Consider the following 27,434-nt stretch of genomic DNA (forward strand, 5'->3'; position numbering starts at 1 on the left):
ACAGTCATAATTTACTTCTATTAATAACATTTTTACTGGCTTAATAATCATTTTAAATTGAATCCTATATACTTCATAGTCATTTTCTATTTAATTCCCCTAGCAATTTCACTACAATTTCATACCATCTCGTGATGTTACAACGATAACAAAAGGCAAGAACAAAAACATAGGAACAAATTTAAATTAAATACAGACAGAAAATATTTTGTGAACTTTTAAAATGTTAAGTTTATCATTATTATTATATCAAACCCTAATATTTTATCATAATAAATTAGGTTCAAACCTTATATAATTACTAGCTAAAACCTGATAACTTGTAAGATAAATTTTAAATTAAATGTGTTTGATAACATTAGTTATTTAAGAAATTAATAAATGTAAAATAACATAAATAAAAAAACTTATATGAATTTTTTAGTTTTGTTTAATAGGCATTTTTAATTATTAAACATTGAGTATATGAATAATATTATATGATCACCCCCCAAAAATATAGTAAAAAGAGAATAATAATTAAAATTTGTTTATACATTTCTTTTTTACTTTTGAAAATCATTAAGATAAATAAAAAGGAAATGTACTAAAATAGTAAGAAAAAAAATTACAAAGACTTTAATTTAAATCAAATAAACTTACAAAACTACTCAGTACGCAAAGCTACATCAACTCTCTGACGTACATATTCAAACTTAAAATGCAAAGCTAGTGGTAAATAATTTTGTACAGATAAAGGTCGTGATCCATTAGCCTATACAGATGGAAAGGGGAATGCACTCATACCGTCATACGGGAGAAACGAAGAAGTAAAAAGATGGACATTTAGAAAAAGTTTAGGAATTTTTAAAAAATTAAAAAAGGATAAGAAACAGTTGCCGTAACAAATTAATGGTCAAGGAAGCAATCTAAGGGAACTTGTTTTGCTGGGCATAGCCAGGAACAAACACAGGAAGCTGGCCACCCCTATGTGATCTACCTTGCTGAAAATCCCTTAATGTAGAAGAATCTCTATCCGGAATACCAGCTACTACTGAACTGCTACTTCTTGTTCCCGTACTTGGCTGTTCATTCACAACGGGGCTGCCAAAAAATATAGAACGGCCCGTGTACAATAACTCTGTTCCGGGAATCTGAGAACTGCCGGGACCTCTTGATGAGGATGAGACAAAGCGTCCAGCTTCTTGATCCCAAAACACAGACGATCTTCTATTATCTGAAACACCTAAGGTGTTGCTTCTCATTGGTGCACGTGCCACATTGTCGTGAACTGGATTTATGTTCCCTTCAATTCCTTTACCTGACGAAGGAGACTGATTTCCCGATGGTTGTTGATACATGGGGTTGAAATGGTCTCTGTTCAAACTTGGCCTCTGCATTGGTGAAGGAGTAAGGTTGGAGACTTGTGGACTGCTAATGTTACTCATACTGTGTTGACATGAAGAATCGATGTCTTCCTTGCTTGCATGACTAGGAGGGTATGAGCTCTTGGAAGGAGATAACCTTGATGTCCCCGCTGTATCGTATTTGATATGAAATCCTTGATTGCTAATTGGGCTGCTTCTTCCACTCACATTGCTACTGGATAAATGATCCACATCATATGCATGAGGTCGAGAACTAATTGGACGAAGCACAGACGATGATGCTCTGGCCTTAGCAGCTGCCTTAGTTGCCTCATTAGAATCCAATTTTGCAAGTTTCCATGCACTTATTCGCACAGGGCGCTGGTTCATTTTTCTCCCTTTGTCAGGTGATTGTACTGCATCTGGATCAACAGTGGATGGTAGGCGTCCTGGCTCCAAATGTGGTATAATTTCATCCTGCTTATCCAAGGCCAGATAGTTAATCAACATAAACTAAGAACTTAATTTATTGCAGAAACTAAGAATGAGCACAGTAGCTCTTGTGACAGTTCTTATTGGGCATGCATTTAAACAATGCACTACTCCTTCCTTCAACTTTTCACCTATAGCAGTTGTTTATTTCTATTGACCATGGAAATTCATACTATATAAGCAAAAATATAATAGAGCTATGGCATACTGTGTTTTGCAAAATCATTTTGTTCCACTCAATTCTCCTTTCCTATCTCTCACCATAATTGACTATATGTAATGTTCAATGATGGGAAAGACGTCTTTCAATGAAATTACTGGTCATATGATTCAGGCAAAATACACAGAGATGGCAGTACCGGGTGGTCCATAAAGATCCTTGGCGGTGTACACCAGGCACCTTTGTACTGTATACTCATTCCAACAGAGCTTCTTCCACTTATTGCAGTGATAGCTGAACTAGTAGGAGACGATGGTAGACTCTGCTGTTCACCCCCATCAACTGAAGGCCCAGGTGGTTCACTTAGAGTTCGCATGGCCACAACATACTCGTAAGTTGTGATACCCTGTAAAAGAAAAAGACAGCTTAGAATATATATGTCGATAGGAGGAAAAGTTCATGAATATACCTTTCGTATCAGGATCATATGGAAAAAGAATAACTCTCCCAAAGGTACAGTTGCAAGGAATGAAACTGCTGTGCATATGGCCTGTCAAAGGATTGAAAATTATGTGAAACATAGCAACTCATACTTTATTGAAGTGAAAATAGCAAGAAAGAAATTCTTGGTAAAAAAAAAAAACATTATCATTTAGGAACAATCAACCACTCAAATAGTTAATGATGTTCAAAGATTGGATAATGATGATTACTTGAAGTTTATGTTGAATAATTTTCAGCAAACATAACCAATAAGTTTTCAAATCAGGATCACTAACCAACAACAAAAGAACTAATTTTTTTTTTTTAATAAAAAAAAAGCTTGTATGAGATGCATTGAATGTTTTACATCAATGCATATTTTGACATTTCAAGCCAAATAAGGGCTTCCATCAGTAGACAGAATCCAGCATTTTAAGTTAACATGAGATGTGCACCAATAGAAGATGCAATGAAAAAAGTCTATGGAAAGCCCATACAAGGCCTATTATGCATCGTTCCTGCCAACAGAACTCATAGCATATAGAAAAGTAACATTTGTCAAGTAAAGTTTATTTCAGTTTATCCTATATAAAAATCTGAAAGAAAAAGAGAGTGAATGTACCACAATAATAGCAAATGGGACTCGAGAGAACCCAGCTCCAAGTTTTTCAGCAATCTGATTCTCTGTACCTTTCTTGTCAACAAAGCATCTGACAAGTACTGCAATCCCAACTCCACATTCAACTATAAGCTGTTACATGTATGAGCATTAAGTAAGAAAATAAAAAATTCTAATCTGGAAGGATTGTTCCAATGTAAAACTGAAGGACCAGAGGAGGGGGGCAACTGGGCAAGGAACTAGATTCAGGATGAACAACTTTATGCAACTTACCCAAACTAGGCTCACTGCCATAAGACACACAAACGTGATGTAATTCTTCTTTCCAACACAATTGTTCAACCACTGAACAAAACAAAGAAAGTATATGATGATAATGAATTTTTGAAGAACCTAATAGTTACGGAAAACAAGTACTGACAAGTGCACAAGTGCACACAACATCTCAGGTCCCAAACATAAAAAAATTATACATTGCAACTTGCAAGTATTGCAGGCAAAATAACTTTGAAGAAAAATAATTATCAAGCATTGGAGACAATCAGATAAACAATAAGTCTCAAAGAACAGAAGGGGAAAAAATCTTTTCTGAAAGGGATAAGTGTAAAAGTGACCTGACCACTTTTTTTTATCATCAATTTTTTTATTAGTATGACAATGGACCATTAGACCTCAGACTAGGACACTACAACAGTGAGTATTAAAAATACCCAGTAACTGACTTGGGGTGGGATTAAAACACAAATTTACCCGACAATGGTGATCAAATCCATCAACACATTTGTCACAACTTCGACAATGCTTACTGAACTTCCGAACCTGCAAAATATAACTAAAAAGATGTAAATACATCATGGTTTTTTTTCCATATTCTGGTGAGGCAAGGAAAGGAAAGAAAACTCTTCAACTAGATATTTTAAAAGATAAAACAAGAATCAAAGTGAAATCAAGTTGGTATTTTATAGTTATTTATGAAAACAAAAAATTAAAACAGAAAATGTTTTCTCAAATCAAAAAGACTCTGACTGACTATTCGTTGAAAGGGTTTGTATTTATTCTTGAACAAACATGAACCATCAAGAAAGGGATCTCTATAACAGAACTTTTCCTGTTTTGCCTATAATCATGGCAGTTTTGGGAAGCAAAATTGGATTCATCTACTTAGAATCAAACTGTGTTGCATTCTACGAAACCATATATTATACTTTTCTTTCTCCATTTTTCTTTCATCACTTGTTTTTCTCCTTTTGATTTATTTGAAGAAGTAATGGAAAATGAAATAAGATTTTTCAGATAGCTCATGTCAACCTCAGCATTGCACAAAGTGCAGAACAAAGCCTCCTCTTCTCCAGATTGTTGCTGTAGACTAATATCTTCATTACTGCGGCAATCTTCTCTAACAAGGAAACTACAGAAGAAACACCCAACTTTAGAGCACCAACTTGAATTGTGACGATCAGACATTCCTTCACCCTTTAGTCCCATCTTGCTGGGTTCTGCAATAGGAGATGCAAATCCTAAATATAAACTATCAAACTACACTGGAAAAATTGCTATTAAAGGCATAGGAAACCATCAATTGTTGCCATCATATCCCAATATATTCCAAACAGTATCATTGCCAAATCAATCAAGATAATATATTCATATGACAATTTGTCTGTATAAGCCATATAGGAGGTAACAAACAAAGTGACTATATATTCATAATTTCATCGAACAAGTAAAAGTCTAAATGATCAGTTCCAGACCTACAAAAAGGCATATATAAATCTGTTACATATGATTTAGGGTTTGTCTGCAGCCAAGTAACAACCTAATCCAACAGTGTCACTACTGGATAATTAAATTCAGCACAATTCTTTTATTTTGGTGTTCTAGCAAGCACTGTTGATCAAACAAAAAATTACTAAATTTATGGGAACTGTCAACGGTTATGATGAATCTTATTGAGAAAAGAGAGAGAACAAGAGGCATGGAATGAATTCCGTGTGTTGACTAACACAACAGAGCAGATATTTATATCAAGAGTCATAAATACAAGGATAATTATATAACAATTACAAGAATATACAGTTACTCTAATTAACACAATTACATGATGTATAATCTGCTCTATTCCTATTATTACATTATTTCTAAGAAATCTGTTCCCAAGAATAAACTTAAAAATCAATAGATGCCACTAGCATTCAAAGTCCAACCTGCCAACTCTTCATCAAGTTTTGATCTATTCTTTGATGTCTTGTCACAATCAACCATGACTCCCTGGTCGGCGGGATCAATGGCAGTGCATCGAACATAAAGAAAGAACACAGAGAGAGCCTGCAGTTCAACATTTAAGTTGAAGTCAATGAAGGAATATTGAATCCCATTTTTTAGAACGAATCTTCCGTATGAAAAACACATGAGCGGAGGGGGAGCAGAGAAGAATCAGAGTACTGCTTACCAATACAGAGTAAACACCAATAGCCACATATTCATAGATGTCCTTTCCCAGAAAAGGAGCAAAGAAAGCATAATATGCTATAGATAGCAAGAAAAATACAGTTATAGCCACGACCTGTTCATAATAAGCAGGGGGGAAAAAGCTTTATGAGAATACACAAATCTCCAATTCTAAAACATGAAACTAAAATAATACTTGGCAATTTGCAGCATTGTGAAGGTATATAGGTTCACGAAAAAAAATTGAAACTGTTGATTTAGTACTTATAAAAATTTAATGCGTGTTTTTAGTCCACGCATTTACCAAAAGTGATTTAGTTTTAGTCCCTCTTCAGTCTTCAGTGACTAAAAACATGTGTTTCTTGTTAAATAATAGGGACTAAAAAACATATTAATTTTTTTTTGGACTAAAACCAACATTTCAAAATATTTAGAGACCAAAACGCTATTTTACCCAAGAATTTATCACACATACTAAACAATATACTGTAGTATGTTAACTCTGAAATTATCTTTCTGCAAATGAGAAAATATGATGATAACACTAAATTCATAGCCTGAAATGAAGAAGCACAATAATGCTAAGTAATTGGCGTGGTTTCTATACTGGAAAAAGAAAAAAAGAATCTTTGATAGATGGATATTGGAGTTGAAAAACATTCATCGCCGTAAGAAAGTGAGAGAGAAAAGGCGTGGACACGATATATACGACAAAACGCATGAGATTCCGCATAAAATTAGAAGATCAATTAACGGCGAAAAAGCATAATAAACAACGGAGAGAAAAAAGAATGCAGTCGGATTAAAAGGGAACGAGGTAAAGGAGAAAGTCAAAAGGGTAGAAGAAGAAGAGGGAAAGATGAAAGAAAGCCCTCATCTGAAACTAATTAGAAAAAAACAAAACAAAACAAAGTTGCAAATGATTGCTGTGGCATTGAAAAACTAGAGTACGTACCTGAAAAGTGTGAAAGGGGAGCTCCCATCCATGACGCCTAGCCATGACCGAATCTCCAACGGACTACTACCAAATCAGAAGCATTTCCGCTTCACCCTTCCAAACTTTGCTCTGAATGCTGCAAACTATGAAACAGATTCAGAATAGCAGAACAACGGGTTCTCTGAAGAATTCCCAGGCTAGGGTTTGCCAAGTCAAATTCAACCCAAGAGAGAGAGAGAGAGAGGTTGTTGGGTGATGTGAGAGTGAGAAAAGAACGAGTGAGGTGAGATGAGGCCACTCACTCTCCGACTATTATTATTATCGTTTTTATACACATAATCACTTTCACTGTTTCACTCCTACTCCTTCCTACCTACTCTACTCTTCCTTACCCTTTGTCTTTGTATTCATTCATTCATAGTACCAAAGTCACACTCACATCAAACATCTTCTCACAACCTCCTCCTAACAAAAAATTCAATTGGAAAAATATTAATGTCATTTTCAATACTTTTTTTAATTCAATTAAAGTAATAAGTAATTGTATATTAAAAAGTTAGTTGATTGTCAGTATAATAACGTGCATCAATTAAATGCAAATAAAAAGCCCGGGTTTCTTCCTTTTTAATATGATAATTATAATCATCAAATTAATCCTAAAAAATATATCAATCTAATTATATATATTATCAACTAATCTTGAATTGTCGTATCATTAAAATTCATTAAATTTTGTAATAAATGTTTTATTTTAAACAATGAGTTGGGTCTAGACCTGTTACCAGCTACAATTAATGTATGACTGGTATAGTAAAAAGAAAAGTGATGAGAGTTTTGATTTAAGGTAAAAAAAAATAAAAGTACGAGTTTCATATAATTTTACATTATATTTCATTATTTTTTTCACTTTCCTTCGAATCTATCAAATAGGTTTTTAGTCTCTAACTAATCATGTCTCTGAAAAAATTGCTTTCTAGAGAGGATATTTGTAGAAAATTAAAGAAAATAAAAGAGATGTTATTTAATAATTTAACATTGTAAAAAAATTAAAACAAATAATATATTCCAGGTGTATAAATAATTTAATTTTTGGCAAAAATAAATTTAAAAGTTGTTGGATAGATATTCCTTTTCTTTGTTTTTATTCATTTTCTGTTATTGGCTAGTATACTAGTATGTTATTAGTGGTGGCATTGACCAAGGTAGAAAAAGGAGGTAGGGGAGGCTTTGGTCGCTTTTTGAGGGTCGTTAACAGTGGTGGTGTCCGCCGCTACAAAGATGTAAGTGGACACCACATTGTTAATCTTTCGTTAAAGCTAATGGAAAGATAATTAAACAGTTAAATAAAATGGGAATGGTGTACTCAATTACATTACATGCCAAGATAAAAATATCATTGAGATTTTACAAAATTAAATTTTGTCTTACATATATCAAACTAATATTTTTAATTATGTAACAAAAAAACTAATCTTCTTAAAAAACTAATATTCTCATTGTAAAAATAAAATTAAAAAACTAATATTCTTAATTAGTGATTGTCAAGCTAGGCCTTTAAAAAAACAAAGACTTACTACTCTAGTCACTTTCTAAAACTCAATTCACCCAAATGATTATTAAAAAAACATGATTTTTTTACAACGGAAACATATGATAGTTTTTTTTTTTTTTTGCTAAGTATCATTTTTTATCTAATTATATTTTAGTGTTGTTTCATGTTATTACATTAAGTTTGAAAAGTTTTATTTTGATTTTTTTGTTTTTGAATATTTTATTTTGATGCTTTCTTCCATTTTTTGTTAAAAATGTTTGTGTTCTATTAATTTTTACATTTTAAGAGAATTAATTTTCAATAATAATGGTTAAAAATTTGTTGTAGTTTGAAGAATATTAGAAAAGATCAAGTTTCATATTGTTTGAAATAGTTTTAATTCATATGTTTATATACTTATTTGTTTTTTATATGTACTTTCAAAGTGACTTAAAAAAAATGAAAGTCACATGTGGATGAGTTTAGATTTCTTTGTATGTTTTTTTAAGATAGTAACAATCACAATTGTCTTATATATAGAACTTGTTTTATTAACTTTAAAAAATGAGATTAATATTTATGTAACGTCGGTATAAAATAGTAGTTTTATATAATTCTTTAATCATAAATTATCATTAGAATTATTTTAAGATAATTATTTTAAAAATTAATAAATACTCGTACAAATTTATTTATATTTTTAGTGAAATACTTTGATGATTAGCTTTATATAATCTACTAGAGACAATGACATTTTTTTTATTGTCTCAATGAATAATTAATTATTTAATATGCCGTCCTCACTTAGAACATAATGATTTGGAATCTTCCAAGTAATCATTTTTTTGTTCAAACATTCCTTCCGATTCCACTTTCATATGACAGTGACAAAAGCAATACCGTGAGTTGCTGAAACTTGTTAGCAACGTCTAATAATATGCCGAAAACATATTTCTTTCGTATATGCAGAACGGAAAGACAGAAGAATGAAAAGCATACCGATTTGACTCACCAACCGTAATTGGATTATTTAATTCTTTTGCAGATTACTTTGTTCTTAAAAAGTGTAAAATAAAAAAATTAAAGTGAAGTGTACCTGTTTAGATTTTTTAAGAGAATTAGTTTATAAAACATAAGAGTTAAAACTTACTTTTTTTACTCCTAAGATAAATTGATCGAAATGCATACTAAATTTTAACAATATTTTTAACATGAAATCAGTATCTATCCAACGAATTGGAAGACACATGGTCTATGATGTCAGAAAAAATAATATAAAGTTACATTTCTGAATTCAGTTTCAATTTAAATAGTTATTTTGGCAAACGAAAGGTAAATAAAACAAAACAAAATACTAACAATAATGAGGAAGGAAACGCCAATGGCGTTTTCCATCAAGTGCGAGGTAATGGCTCCAAATGGAGAATGGAAGATTCGAAGCTTGTCATTATTTGCTGCAGCAAGTTTACTTAAATAATAAGGTAAACTATACTGACATTAGTTGTGATTGATACATTTTTTTTAATATTTATAATACCTCTTACAAAATACACGACGTAATATATTATTTGGACAATAAAAACAGTGTAATTTAAAACTATTAAGGAAAATATTGTAGAAATTTTTAAAAAACAAGAATGTGATATGAAATGATGTAATTTGCCCTAAAAAACATTCTACATGGTTATTTCCTTCTCTTAGAGCACATGGAATCTCAGTCTAGTTCTTTCACTATTACACCTAGGCATCAAATATAAAGGGTTAAGGGTAACATAGATGTCCTGGTAAGGGTCAGAGCATCATGTAATCAATTTCAAGCTCCAAATTTAAATTTCATGCAATTAGAGTGTGAATGTGGGTCAACCTTGCTTATCTGAATTAGTTTATTTCATTGTTGATTGGTTAAAAGGTGACTCAATTTAATCAATAGGTTTATTCGTTGTTGTAATGTCATTATTTAGATAAAATTTAATTTCTATTTCTAATTTTGGCAAATCTGATTATTTTTATCCATTTGAAAATAATAAAGTTAATCTCATTTATAATACAAATGTTGTTGGTTTTAGTTATTTATTTGATGATTTTTTAATGCTAATGTCAATAATTTCTATAATTATTGCAAACAAGTTAATGAGATATTAAATGTAAGTTAAACTCATCAGAAAAATATACATTAAACTCTGAAACTCGTGATGACTTGACACCAAAAACCTAACTAAATCAAAAATAAATCAAAATCATGAATTTTGACCAAAAATATATATATCAATGACTTGCAAAAAATTGACGATTGTGTCCAAAACTTAGCACGTGACAAATCAAATCCTGAAATTGAATACCAGGCGATAACTTGACTATTATTAATTTAATATGCTTGAGTTTGACTAGTAATTATGTAAACCTTGCTTGTGTTATAACTAATATTATTTAGTTAAGAATGTCATAAAAGAATATGCAAGCAAAAAAATGACCTAGCTGAGTAACTATCTAGCTACAATGGTATTTGAATATTAGCCTGCGGAAGAGGTTGGGCAGGCCATGACTCTTATGGGCAGCTATATTGTTGTATTACTATATTAATCATGTTATATATGGTATTTAATTTGAACACAAATCTTGGTTGATATTAACCATTAATTCTTTTGACATAGCCACAAGTCCTTATTAGAGTTAAGCATCGTTAAGGCTTCACAAAGGAAAAATCGATATTATGAGTTTCTCCATTCCTTGGAGCTTGATGCGTTTGTGTTATTTCATTCAATTGGTGTGAAGATCCCTCTGTCTCAGACAAGTCAGTGTCAGATTGGTATGATCGTGGAGAGTAGAGAACACTATCGGTGTCTGTGTGGCTTGGCTTGTACTTTTGAAGCAAATGCAAGGGTGATGTGCCTTGGCTTGGTGTTGTTTCCCCACTCATATCTATCCCTGCTTTCCTTAACTTCCTCTTGTCCTTTGCAGCCTTTTGCCACTTCTTAAGTGCCTTTGCAGTTTGCTCCTCAAAGATTGCTTTCTTCATGTGAGATCCCATCTACAAGGTAACATTTATATAGTAATAAGAAAAGGGTAATAATTTCTTAATCAAGTAATTTGATGGGTTAGTTTGACATTGTATACCTGTATTACTAGGGAATAGAGAGGAAATGTGATGTAGCTGCACACGACTTGTAAGGCTATTCCAAGGACAACCCTTGTCAGTATTAGCGGCAAGCTTTCATGGAAGCAAGATGTGATCTTAAACTCATACTGCATTTTTGAAAATATCATTAAAAAGTAATGAATCTTCTAAATTTGAAACCCCAAAACTCGAAATTTCTCATAACGAATAAAATATCTTGGTTATATAGGTTACTTACCCATGTCCACAAGAAAAAGGCTATTTGGAATGCATTCTGAAAAACAACGAATAAACAGCTTTGAGTCAAATTGGATTACCAATTAAGCATGTCAAAATCACAAGAAAAATTATTATACGGTTCAGAATAATCATAATTTCAATCAATCTTTATGTGACATTATATTTTATTATCTTTTTCCATAAATTAAAATTTAATTATATATTATATAAAAATTGATTGGGATGACAGTCACATGATAATCTCAAATTATATAATAAATTTTCTAGTCACACAAATCCCAAATTTATATTTATACATAGACACACCAACTATCACCTCGAATAAGGTAAAGTGGATTAAGAAGATAATCCACTGTGGCCGGTTAAACCAAAAATACTTGTTGTTTGGCTCTACAATAGGGACTCCTCTAACAATTGTGGCTCGATCTTGGATTTGTTGGGCCATTTCCATGATTATAAGTTCAAGCTTGGTGCCCACTAATAGAAGTATCTGCAAAGCAATGAAGTTCGATGGACGCTAGTAGTATTAAATATTAATTTTCTTTTCAGGTTAATAATTAATAACTTTTCAATTATGAATTACCACTAGTGGTGCTAATGATAGCCAAGTGAGCGTGTACCATTCTGCAGCAACAAAGTTATAAAAGTAAGCCAATAACAACACGGCTTTGTGCATTGCGTGTGTGAATTGGACAGTTTAAAAAAAAAAAGAGGGATCATGAAGAGGGAATTACTGTAAACGTTCACAAGCATAAAGACGATTGCAAAAACCCATAACGGAATGCTGCAAAACAAAAACTAATATAGTAAAAAAAAAACAACACTTGGCATTAAAAAGTCTTATAAGATTAATGCATTAGTGTGACTTTAGGTCATATGACAGATACCTTATACCCACGACCACTTTAAAGTCATCCTTCATGGATCTCTTAATGTATTTTTGAAAGTCAAATTTGCTATCCGGAGCAAAATGTGCCTGCATTTGGTAAAGTTTTTGGGTTTCCGTAACAAACTCAATTAATTAAAAACAGTTGCATTTATTTAATTTAATTATAGTACTGTAAGCTTTGGCACCCACGTTAATAAATCCGTGCCGCATGGTCATGTAATCCACCTTACTGACAGAACCGAAGAATTGCCTGAAGAATGCCACCTACCCAAAAAACCCAAATAAAGGGTTTATTAATTGTTAATTGCATAAATTATGGTATTTATTTTGTTTTTCATTTAAATTATTCCTGAGGAACAATGGATGAAACTCACTATCCATCGAATTCCTGGCATCCTAGACCAACCAGAGTGACGCCTAACGAATGATGTTTGATGCGCAAACCTGAACCTTGAAGGATCTGCCATGATAATGAAAATACAAAAGACAAAGGTCCATTGTATGTTATATTTATAAATTGCAATAAGAATTAGTGAATTACCATTTGTAAATTGATACTCCAGGGAAGATGTTTCCGCTTCCCAAGCCTTCCATTTCTTCATCTGTTAAGCATATCGTTGTCGTTATTCTTTTCTTTTCTTTTCTTTTCTTTTTGTAAAAAAAGTTAGGTAGCATAGACGGTAATTATTTAAGACAAATGAGGTGAGTTAAGTTAATGGGAATTGCTAAACGCACCATTCATTTTGCTGGTACACCCAGCATAACATATGTAATTCCCATATTATCCTTCTGTTATTGGCTTATAGATTACGAATCCGTAAATCAATTATAGAATTGAACTTGTGACTTTCGAGTTATTACCAACTGAACTAATAAATTAATTATGTTATAAAATAATTAATGTCCTTATATATAACATTAAATTTTTTAATGTATATTTAATATAAATATAAATTTACATAATAAATTTTATGACAATTAATTTTGTTATAATAATTAATTTGTTTACATATATATGAATTATAAATAAAACCTATAATTTTTATTTAAAATTTAATTTTTACAAATTAATTATTAGATCAAAATTAATTCGTAAAATTTACATGTGTATTAAATATATATTAAAAATTTTAGTGTTATATATAGCGATATTAATTATTTTATATCATAATTAACCTATTAACTTAATTGGTTAGAGTGTTATATTAATAACTAGAAAGTCACATGTTAAATTAACTAAAGGAGTTAAAAAAAATTAACGATAAAAAGTAAATGGGTAATTAAACCTATAAAAATTATTATTTCTAATAATGTAGGCAATCATTTTCCTTGTACAAATAACCCAAATCATTTGGTCATTCCAATGAGTTGACTTTATATTATCTTAAAAAGACAGTCAATTCATTTATCAACATCTTAGAATTTTAATGATATTCATGCTGATGAAGAACCATAACTTATAAAATCTTATATTTGGAATAGTAATTAACTTACTTTTGCTCGGGCTAGTACCATAGTCATGACGCTGTAGAAAATGTGAAAAACAGCGAGGACGAATATAAATATATGCAACTGGTGCACCCCAGACTGAGAGATCAAAGACACTTTACCCTGAGAGAAATTAACAATACATATAATTAAGAGTTAATTAATTGAGAAAGGGGTAGTATTAGTATGAGAGATAATTAATTACGGATCCTGACTTTTTGTGAGCAATAGTCACCCCCAGACGCAGCTGCTAAAACTCGACGCCATTCCATGTTGTCGTCAAAAGAAAGTAGCTTCCTTCTGTCATTTGAGTCATCATCTGAATCTGACACTTCCACCTTCTTGCATGGAAGCATTATGTCACCGGCTGACACAGGGATGCATATCTTCGCAATATATTGTGTACCAAAAGTTATTAATAGGGATATGAATCCTAATAACATTAATTCTGCAAAAACAAAAACCATATACATATATATATATATATATATAATTAAAATTTGAAGGGAGTTTTTTTAAAAAAAAAGAACAAAAAAACTTTGCCTCGTTCTAATTTTGCGGCTTACCCGATTTGATTTTCTCCAAGGCTTCATTCATGGCCTTCTTATGTCGTTTTTGAAACCACTGTAATTAGAAAGTAATTATAAGATAGGGAGTGTGTGGAAGGAAATTAATTAAATTTAGTTACTGCAAGTAATAAAACAAAAAATAAAGGATGAAGCACCATGCACGTACCTTTCCAAGTGAATGGATTCCGTGTTCAATTAATACAGAGATGATGACGAACACTGAGCAAACAGCAGCTACTGCCCATGTGGGTGTTTCCTCTAAGCTTCTTTCTGCAGTAGCACCACCACCAGCCATGTTAATTAATTTGCTCTCAAACAACCAATTAATTCTCTAGCCTCAACGTCGGTACGAGCTTAATTAGTATATTAAGAATGCTATTATTAGTAATATATATTCAGTTCTATAGAGAATGATGTTTTGTCATATGCTTACAGACCGTAATGGTATTGCTCTTGCGGGAACCACATACACTCTAGCTAGAAAACAAGACATACATAGTTAATTAATTAATAATGTTAAAGCCGGCCCTTGGAAGACAATTTACATGCTTAAGTTTCACGGGTTTAGGTCTAAATAATGCCATTAAATTATTTTTTTTGTTTGTAATATAATTTATTTATTATCATTTAAGTTGCAACAAGCCTTGTCGTTTACTTGTTTGTTCTATTATGCGTGGAGTCTTATTCATCGAACGGTTTTCACTTTTCAGTGATGAAATGTTTTTTGTGCCCGCGAATTCCAGAAGGGTTTTGGTACCCCACATCATTTACTCCTGCCACGTCATGTGTTTGTTTTGAAATTTGTTATTTGCAATGTAGTCCTTTTGTTATTTTATATTTTTGATTTCCAGATACCTAATGAATGTATCCCATAACTTGTCTCGCCGCTACCGTCAAGTTCGTTTGCAAATCTGTGAAGTCGAACCCAACAGTCGCCTTTCTGCGTGAATCTCTCCAGTATCCAGCCAGGTTCGTGTATGTGGCTATCTCAATGAGTTAGGTTGAGTTCATTATTGTTTTTTTTTTTTTTATTCAACAAAACCAATTCATATTTTGTCAATTGAACATCAACATCAGAAGCAGCAACAGTCATGGCATATTCAATACATTAGACAGGTAATAGATTACACGATATAAAACTAAACCTGGCTAGATGTGGAAACTTACTTTTATCACCATTTTCAATTTCGGGCTGCAGAATTCATGAAGAAAATAACTATTAGTTAGAATAATTTTCTATAAGATTATGGATCTTCCTGGTTTCTTTTTTCAAAATTTGATATTTCATCGTTTTGCCTTCTACTATTCCTACAGCCTTAAAAGTCTTTATTTAAGCTAACATAAAGTAGAGTAGAGAAAATAATTTTAATGTTTTCAGTAGAGGAGGTATCGCAGAAGAGATGGTGAGGAGCACATACAGTCTTCAGACATAGACATTGAAAGAAAAGAAGAATGTGCAATATGCATGGAGATGAATAGTAAGATTGTGTTGCCTCACTACTACCATGTCATGTGCCTGAAATGTTACCATGAATGGTACTTTCTCTCACTGATGCTCACATTTCCTTATTTATGGCCATAAATTGTTAAGTATGAAGTTCTTAGGATGTTTCTTCTTCTTCTCCTGAAAGCAAAAAAAAAAAAAAAAGGTTGTTGATAGCACATGTTATGCAGGTGTCTTCACCCCTTGAGTGGACGAGAAAGAAATGATTTTTTGAAACTTTGTTCCTATCTTGGTGGGGTATCTGCCCCCAATCTCGAATGTGTCACTATGAGAAGCGGTTGGGCAGAGTCAAGCACTGCCCCAGTGGTGGGAGGGAATCAGATAAGTTCAATTGCATATAAATTTTTAACCAACTCAGCGGACAAAGACATAACAATGGAGGAGTTTGACCTTTTTTTTCTTCTTTGGTTCTTTTTTAGAGGAAGAGACACCTATACATGCCAAAAGAAAGGACTCTCAAGTCTAAGAACCTCTCCAATGATCACACAAGGGAGTGATTTTTAACTTGATTGCCTTTTGGGCTTCCCATGCCCACTTCACATAAGGTGTTTTTTGCTTTTAGTTCTTTGGAAAATGAAAGGTAAACTTCAGTAACTCTGGCTGGCTTTCATGATTTTATTATACTTTGTCTGTATTAGGAGTCAACAAGAAAGGATAGAATATTAGTCTCTGGTTGTTTGTACAGCTTGTGCAACAATCGCCTTCTTGTTTAATATACATTCCTTTAGCTCAATGGCCTTGAATCAATTACGTGTTTTTAATCTGAAAAATCATGTAGAAATGCTGCCTACAATTTTTTCTGTTCACATTTTGAATGTTATCTGCTTACAATTTACACATGGGTTTACGACATAAGTTTGGTTACTCTGGTTGTCTGGTTTGAACTTAATTTAATTCTTGGAGAAATAATTAGTAAAGAAACGTTGATTTGTTCATGTGTAAACTATTATTATTATTATTATTCAATACAAAATTGTGATTTGAGTTTCTATTTTGGTGAGGGAAGAATTGCTTGAATTTTAACTGCAGAAACTGAAGGTAGGTGAAATGCTGGATGGAATTGTATAGGAGAGGAGACATGTAGATTACCTGACAGGCTCTTTATCAGTAGGTTGTCATTAACAGTGACCAAACGAACTTGGTTTCAAGTATCATTCTACTGATCTTTCTTTGCCTAGTAGATTCAATTTGTTTGAAACTCTGCTGATTGTAGTTTATGAAATCCATTTTTTATCCTTGAATTGTACCAAATATTGGATGAGAAGAAAGTGACTGGAAGATGCACCCTAAATTGATTATATTGTATTATTCTTATTTTTAGATTTGTTTTCCACGGGATTTTGGACCCACAAGTTCATGTTACTGAAGGACTTCTATCTTTCAGTGGATGATAACTTGAGATGCCATTGCTCCATGGTAGTCTACCATCTGTAATGGTTGAATCTGTCATCAAGTCGTAGATATATAGCTTAACATATATGATTGTTTTCAAGCAACTAGTTGTTTGGTTTTACCGTGTGCTCAGCAGTAATCAATTTCCTGAATTAGAACTATAAATTCATACAATAATTGCACGGCTTTTTTATTGATTAAAGTTTTCCTTGGACCCAACTTATATTTCTATTGTTGACTTCAGTTAAAACAATGTTGTCCTTGTTTTCAGTAAATATAGTGGTTTCATTCCATCTGTCCCTCCAATACTGTTTTGTGATGTGTTAGTGTTAATCTCTTGGGTTGATCTTCTTTTCACTGGTCATATCATACACAATTCCTTTCCTTTTGAGATATTTTTTTATGTACTTTATCTACTAGTGTGGAGAGAGGAAAAAAAGTTATAGGCACATTTGAAAGTGTTGGTTCCTTAGTACATTTCTGTTTTATAAATGTTTGTCACTCGAGCACTTGAGGATAACAAAAGAGGATTGGAAAATGTCTCGGTTGTTTCTGTTTTTTAGATGTTAAAAGTCAAAACACTTTTTTAGAAACAATTTTCGAAACTTGATAGAACTTTGGATGAAGAATTTCTGCCGAACATCATGTCTGGGTTTAATTTGCATCTCTAGTAGCATAAAGCATTCCTGAATGTGGATTCAACAAGATGGCTTCTATTAGTTGGTCTTCATCCAACTTACCAGGAAAATCATTAAGAAAACTTAATTGGCAGACTAAAAGGTTATTGAAGAAGCATAATTGAGATATTTTTAATAATTGCAACAATTACTAAATCCCAAAGTTTCCCTATCTCTCAGTCAATTTGTAAGCCAAAAAGAACAAAATGAAAAGAAAAGAAAAAGTAACTACATGAAGGACTAAATTGCAAAACATTAAAATTTGAAAAGTAATAATGATGTGGCATCATTAATTGACTTGTCTCAAAACTATTTGTCCACGTACACCAAGGTTCCAATACCCTATGAAGACGAGCGGGATCTTAGGAGACACCGCAGCCACGAGTAAATTTAATTGTTGGATTCGATGACTTAATATTGAACGTGTCATTCGAAATAACTATGGAAGTTTTGGACCAAGTATTAATTTAGGATTCGTTGGTTGATAATATAAACAATTCATTAATGTAAAATGAGAAATAATAATAATAATTTGTATTGAACTTCATAGCTAGATTTTATAATTTGACATTAGATTTTTATTTGATTAAAAAAATATTGAATTAAAAAAAATTAAAATAAACTAGTTCATATTCTAGTTTTTCATTAACTTTGAACTACTTTAACTTGTCTAATAGCTGGGATCACATCAACCTCATAACTCTTGTGCTCGCCTTCTTGGTTTAAAAAAAAATATACTATAACTAATTTTTACATATATTTTAATGAGCATATGTGATAATTAAACTCAAGTTCAATAAATACTTATAAAAATGGTCACGAGAGGGAAGCTACTTGTTTTCTATTGATAATGGAAAAAGAATTACTCGTTAAACAGATTTTATCTTTATAAATGAGTATGGATTCAAATAATTTACTACCCATTTACGTACGTCCAATACATCACTAATTTTTTGGTCGCAAGTCTAACTTTTTGTTAACATTGATTATTATTACATATTTTGATCAATTTATTTTAAATTTCAGATATTTGATTTGTTTTTAAAACGTTTTTTTAAGTATTAACAAACCAGTACTTAATAAAAAAAAACCCTCAGATTGTGGACAAACTGCAAAGAGTTCCTTCTCACTTGTATTGTTCAATTTGACTAATTCAACAATCGTGAATGGAGAGAGGTTCAAACGGTTTGTTCAATCTGACTAATTCAAGACATTCGTTAATGTTTAAAAAAGCCGAAGGATATACAGAGGAGGGATTTGAGTTTGAGTTATTATTCATTGACAATGTCCATTTGGCCCTTTTGTTGCATTTTCATTTTTTGGGTGTCAACATCTCAAATGTTATTTAGAGATACGCATGATTTGGGCATCGGTTAACAAAGGACAACTTAACCCAAATCCAATGAAAACTAAAAGCTGCAAAATATTGGCCATTCCCATTATGGCTATGCCTCAATTTTCATCAGAGTTGGCAGAGCCAAGTCTCCTCCTTCTATGATTCTATACCCCATAACAGCCAACGATATCCAATGAATCGTCCATTCATTCATTATATTGCATTTAAAAAAAATGACCCACTTTAAAATATCATACATAAATTAAATTTACAATTAATGTTTTTATTTATATTAAAACAACATTCAATTTTCTAATATTAATTCCATTGTTATTTCCACGTACTTATAATACATGTACAAAATATGTAATTGTTAAGTGAAGAAAAATGACAATAAACATTTAATTGTGTTCTCATTCAGTTATAAATTGTTATGTAGGAAAATTTAATTTGAAAAATATACCTACGATAATTTCATATTAACGGATAATAATTATTTTAAAGTAAGATATTTCAACTAGTTTTTTATTTATTTATTTTACTAGTTAAAAAATTTGTTTGATTATTCAGTAAATAATATTTTTAGTAGTTTCTAACGATTTTTGAAATGGTACTTGAAGTAAGGTATTTTAAAATGTTAGTTTCTATTTTTTTATATTTTCTTTCATTTTTTATTCTTAATATATATATATATATATATATATATATATATATATATATAATTTTTTAATTATGTTGAATTTCTATTTGTGAACACTCCTTCTATGTTGTGTTTTCTCCTCACTTTTTTTTTTCATCTTTTTCTCTTGAATCATGCTCTTCTACAAGGCTTTCCTCATGAAGCTTAACCTCTATAAAGTTTTCTTCCCTTATGGCCACAAATTTAGCCACTTCTTTTGCTAACTTACCAACTTGAATTTCTAGACTTTTAGATGCTCGTTGAGTAGATTCAATTGTTTCTTTGAATTGCATCAACAAATTATCCAAATTAGAACTTCTTTCTTCTGGATATTGATTGTAGGGTTGTAACTCTTGCTCCCACTGATAATTTTCCATGGAGTAGCTCTTGTCAACCTGAATTTCCTGGTTTTGCATTAAGTTTTGATTAGATTTAGAGCTAGTATGGTATGCCGTGAATTCTGCGAACACCTCATCCAGATTAGAAGTTCTTTCTTCTTCATATTGATTGTAAGGGTGTAACTCCTGTCCCCACCAAGAATTTTTCATGGAGTAGAGATGACAGTTGTCATTGAAATGCTTTCCTCCACAAAAATCACAATGTATCGGTGGTGGATGATTGACCCTTGATCATGTGTTGTCAAGATACTCAGTCTTTAAAATGTCTTCCATGGATTAAGTTCTTCTTAGGTTCCACCCTGCAAGCATAGATTCACAAGAATTTTTTTTTAATATAAGTGAATAAAGAAAAATTGAAAATAGTTTTTTTTTTAAAAAATATAAAAAGTTAAAGGATAAAACTGATTGCTTTAAAATTGGAATATGCAACACGAAGAACAAAGTCCCCAGCAACGGCACCAAAAACTTGTTAACTAGTTAGCAAGTGCACCAATTTGTCACAAGTAGTAAAGTACTCGAAAGTCCGAGTATCGAATCCACGGAGACTTTGTTTGTATTTAGATTGATGCAAACCCAATTTACAAGGAAGAGATAAGGAAAAATAATAGATAAAGGAAGACAATAGATAAGATAAAGTTTTAAAAGAAAAGATAAAAGATTTAAAGATAAAAATAGAAGATAGAAAAGATAAAAGATTTAAATTAAAAGATTATAAACATAAAAAATAGAAGATAAAAAAAGATAAGATAAGAAAAGTAAAAGACAAGAAAAATAAAAGATGAAGATAAAGAAAGATAAATTTAGAATGAGACCTAGCTTGCCTTATTTTTCACTATCAATTTGGTGAATTTTTTCCTACCTACATCTGTTAGAATACTTGCCCCTGATGTCTCTCAGGATGACAAACCTATCTTACCTATCTATCTCCCAAATGTCTTTGCAAACACTCAATGGATAAAATACATGAAGTTCTAATTTTAGATGTTTGCTTTGATACATGAACATAATGCAATCACTCTATGTCTAGCAATGATGTTATTAAAATACTCATTCCTTTCAGTTCTATTATAAATTATCCTTTGTCGAGCGACTAATTCCTAAGATTGATGCATGCAAGACCTTCCTTGTATTTCTATTTAGGATTATCCTCTATTGAGCACCTAACCCCTAAAGATGATGCAAGGATGAATGATACATGAAATTAAAATAAGAAAAGATAATAGGAAAGAAAACACCTGTTTGCATTGATAAATATGAAGTGTACACTACATCTTTTGGCTTTTTAGGCTTGTCAGACCGTAACTAAGGGTTTAGCCTCTCATAACCATAAGGGACCTTACACTTGAAAAGGGGTATAAAAATTGATGGAGGAGAAGGAATGGAAAAATAAAGATTTTCCCTAAAGACACTCAAACTTATGATGTATTCATTAGAGAACTCTGACTCTCTCGGGTGGTGTCTTTTCTTCTTGGCTTGACTCCCTTTTTATAGCTACTGAAGTGGACTTGGGTTTGACTCCCTTTCTATAATTGGTGGAGTCGACTTGAGCCTTATGCGAAAAATCTTCCTTATTCATATTTTTTGTATTTTTTGAATCTTTTTCACTTTTAATCCTTCTTTTTCATACCTGCAAGTCATAAATAAGAAAAATATCAATTCCTATCATTTAAGCAAAAAATAACTGCTAAATAACTATTTTTAAAAATATTTCCAATATATTTTTATTATAAAAAATAGTTCATATTTAACTGTTATCAACTCTCAAACTCTTTAATAAACATCATACAATAACAAGACTTTACAAAACTTAATTACTGGTCACTCAAAAAATTTAAAAATTAATTATTATTTTAAATTTTTTTTATTTCTTAATATTAAGTCAAAAGATATTTATGTTTTAAAGATAAATCATGACTTTTAATTATTTTGATTAGATACAAATAAATACAAATGATAAAAGTTTTGTTTGATATGTTGTCAAATCATAATCTATATATTTGCGTCTATATTTTTAAACGATGCATTCGTAAGACAATTTGATATTGTATTTAAATAGTGCATTTAAGACCTTCATCTAATATTCCATGCCTGAGATTCTTTTATGCATAAAACATTTCCTTTAGATTTGTCAAAGTCATATGAAGAATAAATAAAGTCCACAATCTGAAAAATGTTGATCCTCATCAAAATTCACGATCTGTTGTTGCAGACCTGCTATGATGAAAAAAATGACTTCCCTATTGAAATAGAAGACATGCTAGCCTACCAGGATGAACTTTAAATGAAGAAGAGACATGTATTTAATACAATCAATAAATGCCTTAACTAGCTCAAGATTTCAAACAAACAGCACAATGAATAATTCAACCGTTGTGAGACAACAAATACATGAAGATGAAGACTATATATATATAATTAACTTTGAAGAAACAAGACACATAACATCTACGTGAACATATTCTTTTATTCTTTCTTGTAAAGTTTTCTATAAATCTTTGTATAAATACTAGCCCCTCAAAACACTTTGTATATTTCGAGAGAAAAGACTAAAAGTACTAAGTGATATATCCGTCTATAAGGCGATTACAAATTTAGTCAGTTTGTAATTTTTTAACAAATCTTTTTTATTTGTTTAAAGCCAGTAATGACTTGATAGGACAAAGAATATTGAATTTTAAGTCAAGCTTAAGATAAAACTTGCATGTGTAAGAACCATAAGTGACAATCATGTGTAACTATGATAAGTTAGTGAAAAACTTGGTGGATTGCTAAAAACTGGAGGTAGTATTGAGTTTGAGATGTGTGCTTCTCTTTATTGTCTTAACTGACAAAGGATTTGAATTTATTTTTAAATCTTATATCTTATTTTGTTCTACGAAAAAAATATTGTTTCTCTTCGTCTAATAAAGTTTGATTTATGAGTATTTTTAGGTTTATCTATATTAGATGATAAACATGTTTTTATTCTTAAAAAAAATTTAAATTTTTAAAAATACAATTTAATCTCATTCTTGTGTTATTTGTTTCTACACTTAATGTTTTTAACAATTAAAAATAGTGAAATGTTAATGGATTGAAAAAAAATAACAGACAAAATAGAATTCAAATTTATAAAACTTTACACAACAATTATTTTTAAGAGGAAAGTTTGACTTTGAATCCCTATGAACATCCCTTTAATTAATAGTTATAACAAAATAGAGCCCTAATCCAATTTTTAATAGTTCGTATCCTTTTTAAATTGCCAAAATAAAAAATTTTAGAAACTTTTCAAACTCTTAATTATAACCAAATAATATCTTGCGTTCAAGACTTTTAGCGCAAGATATGAAATGTATTATTATATTTAATATTTTATTAATTTTTGAGATAATAATAAAAATGAAAAAATATCATAATTAAAACTAGGAATTAAAAAATGATTTATTTATTTATTTATTTTGGGTTAACAAGTGTCCTAATATTTCAGAACACTAATTGAAGAATTAATAATAATTTTTATTGTTATAAATTACAGTCGAGATACATTGAAAATTAAAATAAAACACATCCATAATATTCTTTCGATAAATCTTTACTTTTAATTCTTTAACAAATTATTTAGTATTTGTCTTTACTTTTTTTGGCACAAGCTAGGATTCAATTGTTCAATTAATCTCATTCACCTTAATTAGTGATAGGCGACAATTGAAAACAGTTGTTTTTTCCAACCCCTGTTTATCCTTAAAGATTAATTAATACAATGCTCAGCAATTTTCAATGATTTACCTAAAGCAGGATATGTTTATTGAATTATTAACATTAGTCTATCTTTTAGGTGAAATAATTAATTTAAAATTGAAATTATTGAATTTTTTTTTAAAAAAATACTGACAAGTTATTTAAAAATATTACTTCCAACATTCCATTATAATTAACATCTTATGTTATTTTATACCCATAAAATAATAATAAATAAATAAAAGAGAATAATAATTTTATAAAATTAACATTATTAATTTATTTTTTTGATTCATATCATTAATATTATAATATTTTATTTAAAAAAAGAAATATTTTGAATAATTTACGAAAAAATGAAGGTGTGAGGTTATAATATTTGACTGCACGTATTTTGTATTGTATGTTGATTAATGGATTTTTGTTCAGAGACTAAAGCGAAATGAAATAGAAAATGTAAAAGATATATACCACCGAATATTAGATGGGTCCGAAGTCCGAAGCGATCGGCAGGCAGTGATAGCAAAGAGAAGATCATTTCATAATCAGACTCACCTAACTCCGCCATGGCTGCTGTTCCCTCTACTTTCGCTCTAACCAAATCTGGTATGCTAACCTCTCTCTCCAAATTCTTTTTTCCTTTTCAAGATTCATCAATTTTAGCGGATTCATTTCAAATAGGGTTTTTCAAATTATTCTTTGGATGGTTTTTTCCGTTATTCTTTCATGATTGATTGGGTTATTATCACCTGATATTGCTCAACACTCGTTTGTGTGAATTGGTGGAGGTTTTCTTGGGGTCAGTGTTGTATAACCATGCAACAATACAAACATACTACTATTCAATATCAGTGGCGCTTTCCCACTGTTACTCCCTTGCCAGCTTCTGCACTCTGGCAAAAGCTTTTGCTACAACTATACTATGCTCGACTCATCTATCATGTGTATGCTTTTTCCTAACTGAGCATCTACTGTTGCAAACACTTTTGCTAGCATTGTCCATAAACAAGCTGGACCACTCTCTGGTCAAGATCAAACCATACAGCTTCTCTCTGAATCTAAACCGTCTAGGGAGGATGGAAACATCTTTAACCAGAAGGCCTCTAACAATTCAAGCCACATATAGGTATTCTCTTTGTTTTTCTAGTTTTGTTATGATAACTATATCTACTTTGTCTGCGTGAGTACAGTAAATTTGATGCAAACTGATAATGTATGAATAGCTGCCAGCAAGGGTCTTAAACGTTAGTTTTTATTTTTTATACAAACATCGGGGCCTATGTGTTTCATTGTTGTGCTATAACTTTCTCCTTCACACATGTTATTGTTGATTGTGGAAGTTGTTAGATGAATTTGTTATTAATTTGACCTACTACTTGTTCTGGAACGACAGTGATGGTGGAAGGCCCAGCAGTGCTAGTGTATTTGTTGGTGGGTTTCTCTTGGGAGGATTAATAGTTGGCACTCTTGGTTGTGTGTATGCACCTCAGGTAGTATTTGTTACTGAAATGTACTTTTTCAAGTGCTAGATGTTGGTGTTCGATGGGATACATTCAGATATTTTGTGTTGCGCTTCAACTCATCAATTATGTAGCTACATACTGAAATTAAATTGGTTAACCCCTTTTATTTATCCAGTCAACAATGTATGTAGCATAATTACAAGTAATTAGCATTACATATGGATGTGCACTGTAAAGTTATTTGCTATTTTATTCTTCCACAGATCAGCAAGGCCATAGCTGGAGCTGACAGGAAGGAGTTAATGAGAAAATTGCCAAAGTTTATATATGATGAAGAAAAGGCTTTAGAGGTGAGCAGTTGCTTGCCCGTGATACCATCCTTCATGTTTGTCTTATAAAGGGCACTTGCCATAGTTGATCTTGCTTTTGCCTTTTGCTTGGAGCCCGTAACTGCTGTGTGATTAATTTCAATATTTTATCAATTTTATCTTAAGAATTATGCCAAATTTATATAATGATTGTCATACCGTTGAAAAAGTTTAGGTCAAATTATGTCCTAATATAATGCGAGGAATTGCCCCCGGGAGGCCCTTATGTTACACTTGGTACTAGCCGCAACATGTTGGTTTTAAGAGAGGGTATTCCTTTAATGGCTAGCAAAATTTGCTTGTTTGATTTGCAGAAAACCCGAAAAGTACTGGCTGAGAAGATTGAGCAACTGAACGCTGCCATAGATGATGTTTCTGCTCAGCTAAGGTCAGAGGAGGCCTCAAATGGAGTAGCTGTGAACTCTGATGAAATTGAAGCTGCCACATGAGACTGCTGCAGTGATGTCTTGGTACACAATCGGCTATTACTCTGTTCAGTAAAAATCTTGTTGGTACAAAATGTATTTGACTTTCTTGTAATATCTTTCTATTTCTTCTTAATAATAAACTAAGTGGTTTTCTGTTTTTGACCACCCCTACTGTGGCTAAATAGTCCTTCCGTTTTAAATGGCTGATTTATTGTGTTCAATCAACCATTTAGTTAACATGGTATCAGAGCCTATCCTAAATGGATTCCTATGGTTGTCATGTTCTAGGCAGGTAGCCTTGAACGTGAGGGGAGGTGTGATGAAAGTCCCAAAAATGAGGCATGTTTGAAGTCCCACATCGAATGAAGATAATGTCGAGATAAATTATATAAGTGGGGAGTAATTCTTACCTTACAAACTGATTTTGTAGGGTTAAGTTAAACTCATGAAAAATTCACTTTCTAACAAGATTCATGATGGGGCATAATACTAGAATTCCTAGTTAACCTTTTCTGGTTTATATTTTTCTATTGATGATCACTCTAGATAGTGAACAATGTCACTTTGGATTCTCCATACTAGGATGCTGTCACTTTTGCAGCAGCCATGAAATCGATAAGCTGTCAATGTATATTTTATGGTGTTAGTCGTGCGTAAACAATAAGTTGAAAACAAGCATTGTGATAAATAATGCCCCCCTTTCCCCTCCTCCAAATAGAGGTTGTATATCATATTGAAGATCGGATCTGGCTGGACGAGTATTTTAATTTATTAAAAATTGGTAGTTAGGTTTTTAATAATTTCACTGATAAAGTACATCTTTCATTTTATAAAGAGATAAATTCTTAAGATTTAATAAATTAGTAAGAAATCCATATAAAAGTGCTTTTTTTTTTTAAAATTTAATTTGAATGCATTGTATGATTTGCAATAAATTGTAATGTTTCTATACTGCATCGAAATTAAACTTATTTGTAGAAGGGAAACTTGATAAAGTTTTTTCATAAAAAATTTATAGACTAATTAACACGAGTCTCATTCTTCAATATTTATCACATGTTTCAGGGAGTCAGCGGTTGAAGTTTTGTGTTCTATTTAAAAACCATTAATATATAATTATTTTATTTATTTATATGAATTGAATACACTTTT

At 31.3% G+C, this 27,434-nt stretch overlaps 3 protein-coding genes and 1 long non-coding RNA gene across 6 annotated transcripts; 2 read left to right on the top strand and 2 right to left on the bottom strand.

Annotated features, from left to right (window-relative positions):
- Positions 1-595: 595 nt before the first annotated feature.
- LOC100818808 (protein S-acyltransferase 21) lies at positions 596-6,913 on the bottom strand. Its single transcript, XM_006581068.4, has 10 exons — positions 6,504-6,913; positions 5,550-5,663; positions 5,305-5,425; positions 4,409-4,596; positions 3,851-3,919; positions 3,374-3,445; positions 3,104-3,232; positions 2,468-2,548; positions 2,198-2,404; positions 596-1,823 (listed from the first exon to the last, which is right to left on the bottom strand). The coding sequence occupies exons 1-10, from the start codon at positions 6,546-6,548 to the stop codon at positions 909-911; spliced, it is 1,941 nt and encodes a 646-aa protein (XP_006581131.1). The 5' UTR covers positions 6,549-6,913; the 3' UTR covers positions 596-908.
- Positions 6,914-10,408: 3,495 nt separating this feature from the next.
- Positions 10,409-14,664, bottom strand: LOC100781384 (MLO protein homolog 1). 3 transcript variants are annotated; one of them, XM_003527586.5, is made up of 14 exons: positions 14,484-14,664; positions 14,315-14,372; positions 13,964-14,196; positions 13,755-13,871; positions 12,802-12,862; positions 12,635-12,720; positions 12,450-12,524; positions 12,259-12,347; positions 12,106-12,155; positions 11,955-11,995; positions 11,688-11,861; positions 11,370-11,405; positions 11,131-11,259; positions 10,409-11,044 (listed from the first exon to the last, which is right to left on the bottom strand). In XM_003527586.5, the coding sequence occupies exons 1-14, from the start codon at positions 14,610-14,612 to the stop codon at positions 10,697-10,699; spliced, it is 1,626 nt and encodes a 541-aa protein (XP_003527634.1). In that variant the 5' UTR covers positions 14,613-14,664; the 3' UTR covers positions 10,409-10,696. The 3 variants fall into 3 exon arrangements, with proteins under 3 accessions (XP_003527634.1, XP_014632683.1, XP_040872157.1); XM_014777197.3 differs by having other exon boundaries at positions 12,635-12,862; XM_041016223.1 differs by having other exon boundaries at positions 10,410-11,044; positions 12,635-12,862; positions 13,964-14,134; positions 14,484-14,626.
- Positions 14,665-15,074: 410 nt separating this feature from the next.
- Positions 15,075-17,136, top strand: LOC102666311 (uncharacterized). The gene is made up of 4 exons (XR_005891925.1): positions 15,075-15,286; positions 15,699-15,853; positions 15,992-16,401; positions 16,851-17,136. It is a non-coding gene; the product is annotated as an uncharacterized lncRNA (long non-coding RNA).
- A 7,284-nt stretch (positions 17,137-24,420) lies between these two features.
- LOC100527765 (uncharacterized) lies at positions 24,421-26,447 on the top strand. The gene is made up of 5 exons (XM_003527242.4): positions 24,421-24,629; positions 25,017-25,149; positions 25,417-25,513; positions 25,750-25,836; positions 26,169-26,447. Exons 1-5 carry the CDS (start codon positions 24,590-24,592, stop codon positions 26,301-26,303), a joined length of 492 nt encoding a protein of 163 aa, XP_003527290.1. The 5' UTR covers positions 24,421-24,589; the 3' UTR covers positions 26,304-26,447.
- Positions 26,448-27,434: the final 987 nt, after the last annotated feature.

The sequence above is a fragment of the Glycine max genome, chromosome 6, assembly GCF_000004515.6.
Source record: "Glycine max cultivar Williams 82 chromosome 6, Glycine_max_v4.0, whole genome shotgun sequence".
In the NCBI taxonomy this organism is placed as follows: domain Eukaryota; kingdom Viridiplantae; phylum Streptophyta; class Magnoliopsida; order Fabales; family Fabaceae; genus Glycine; species Glycine max.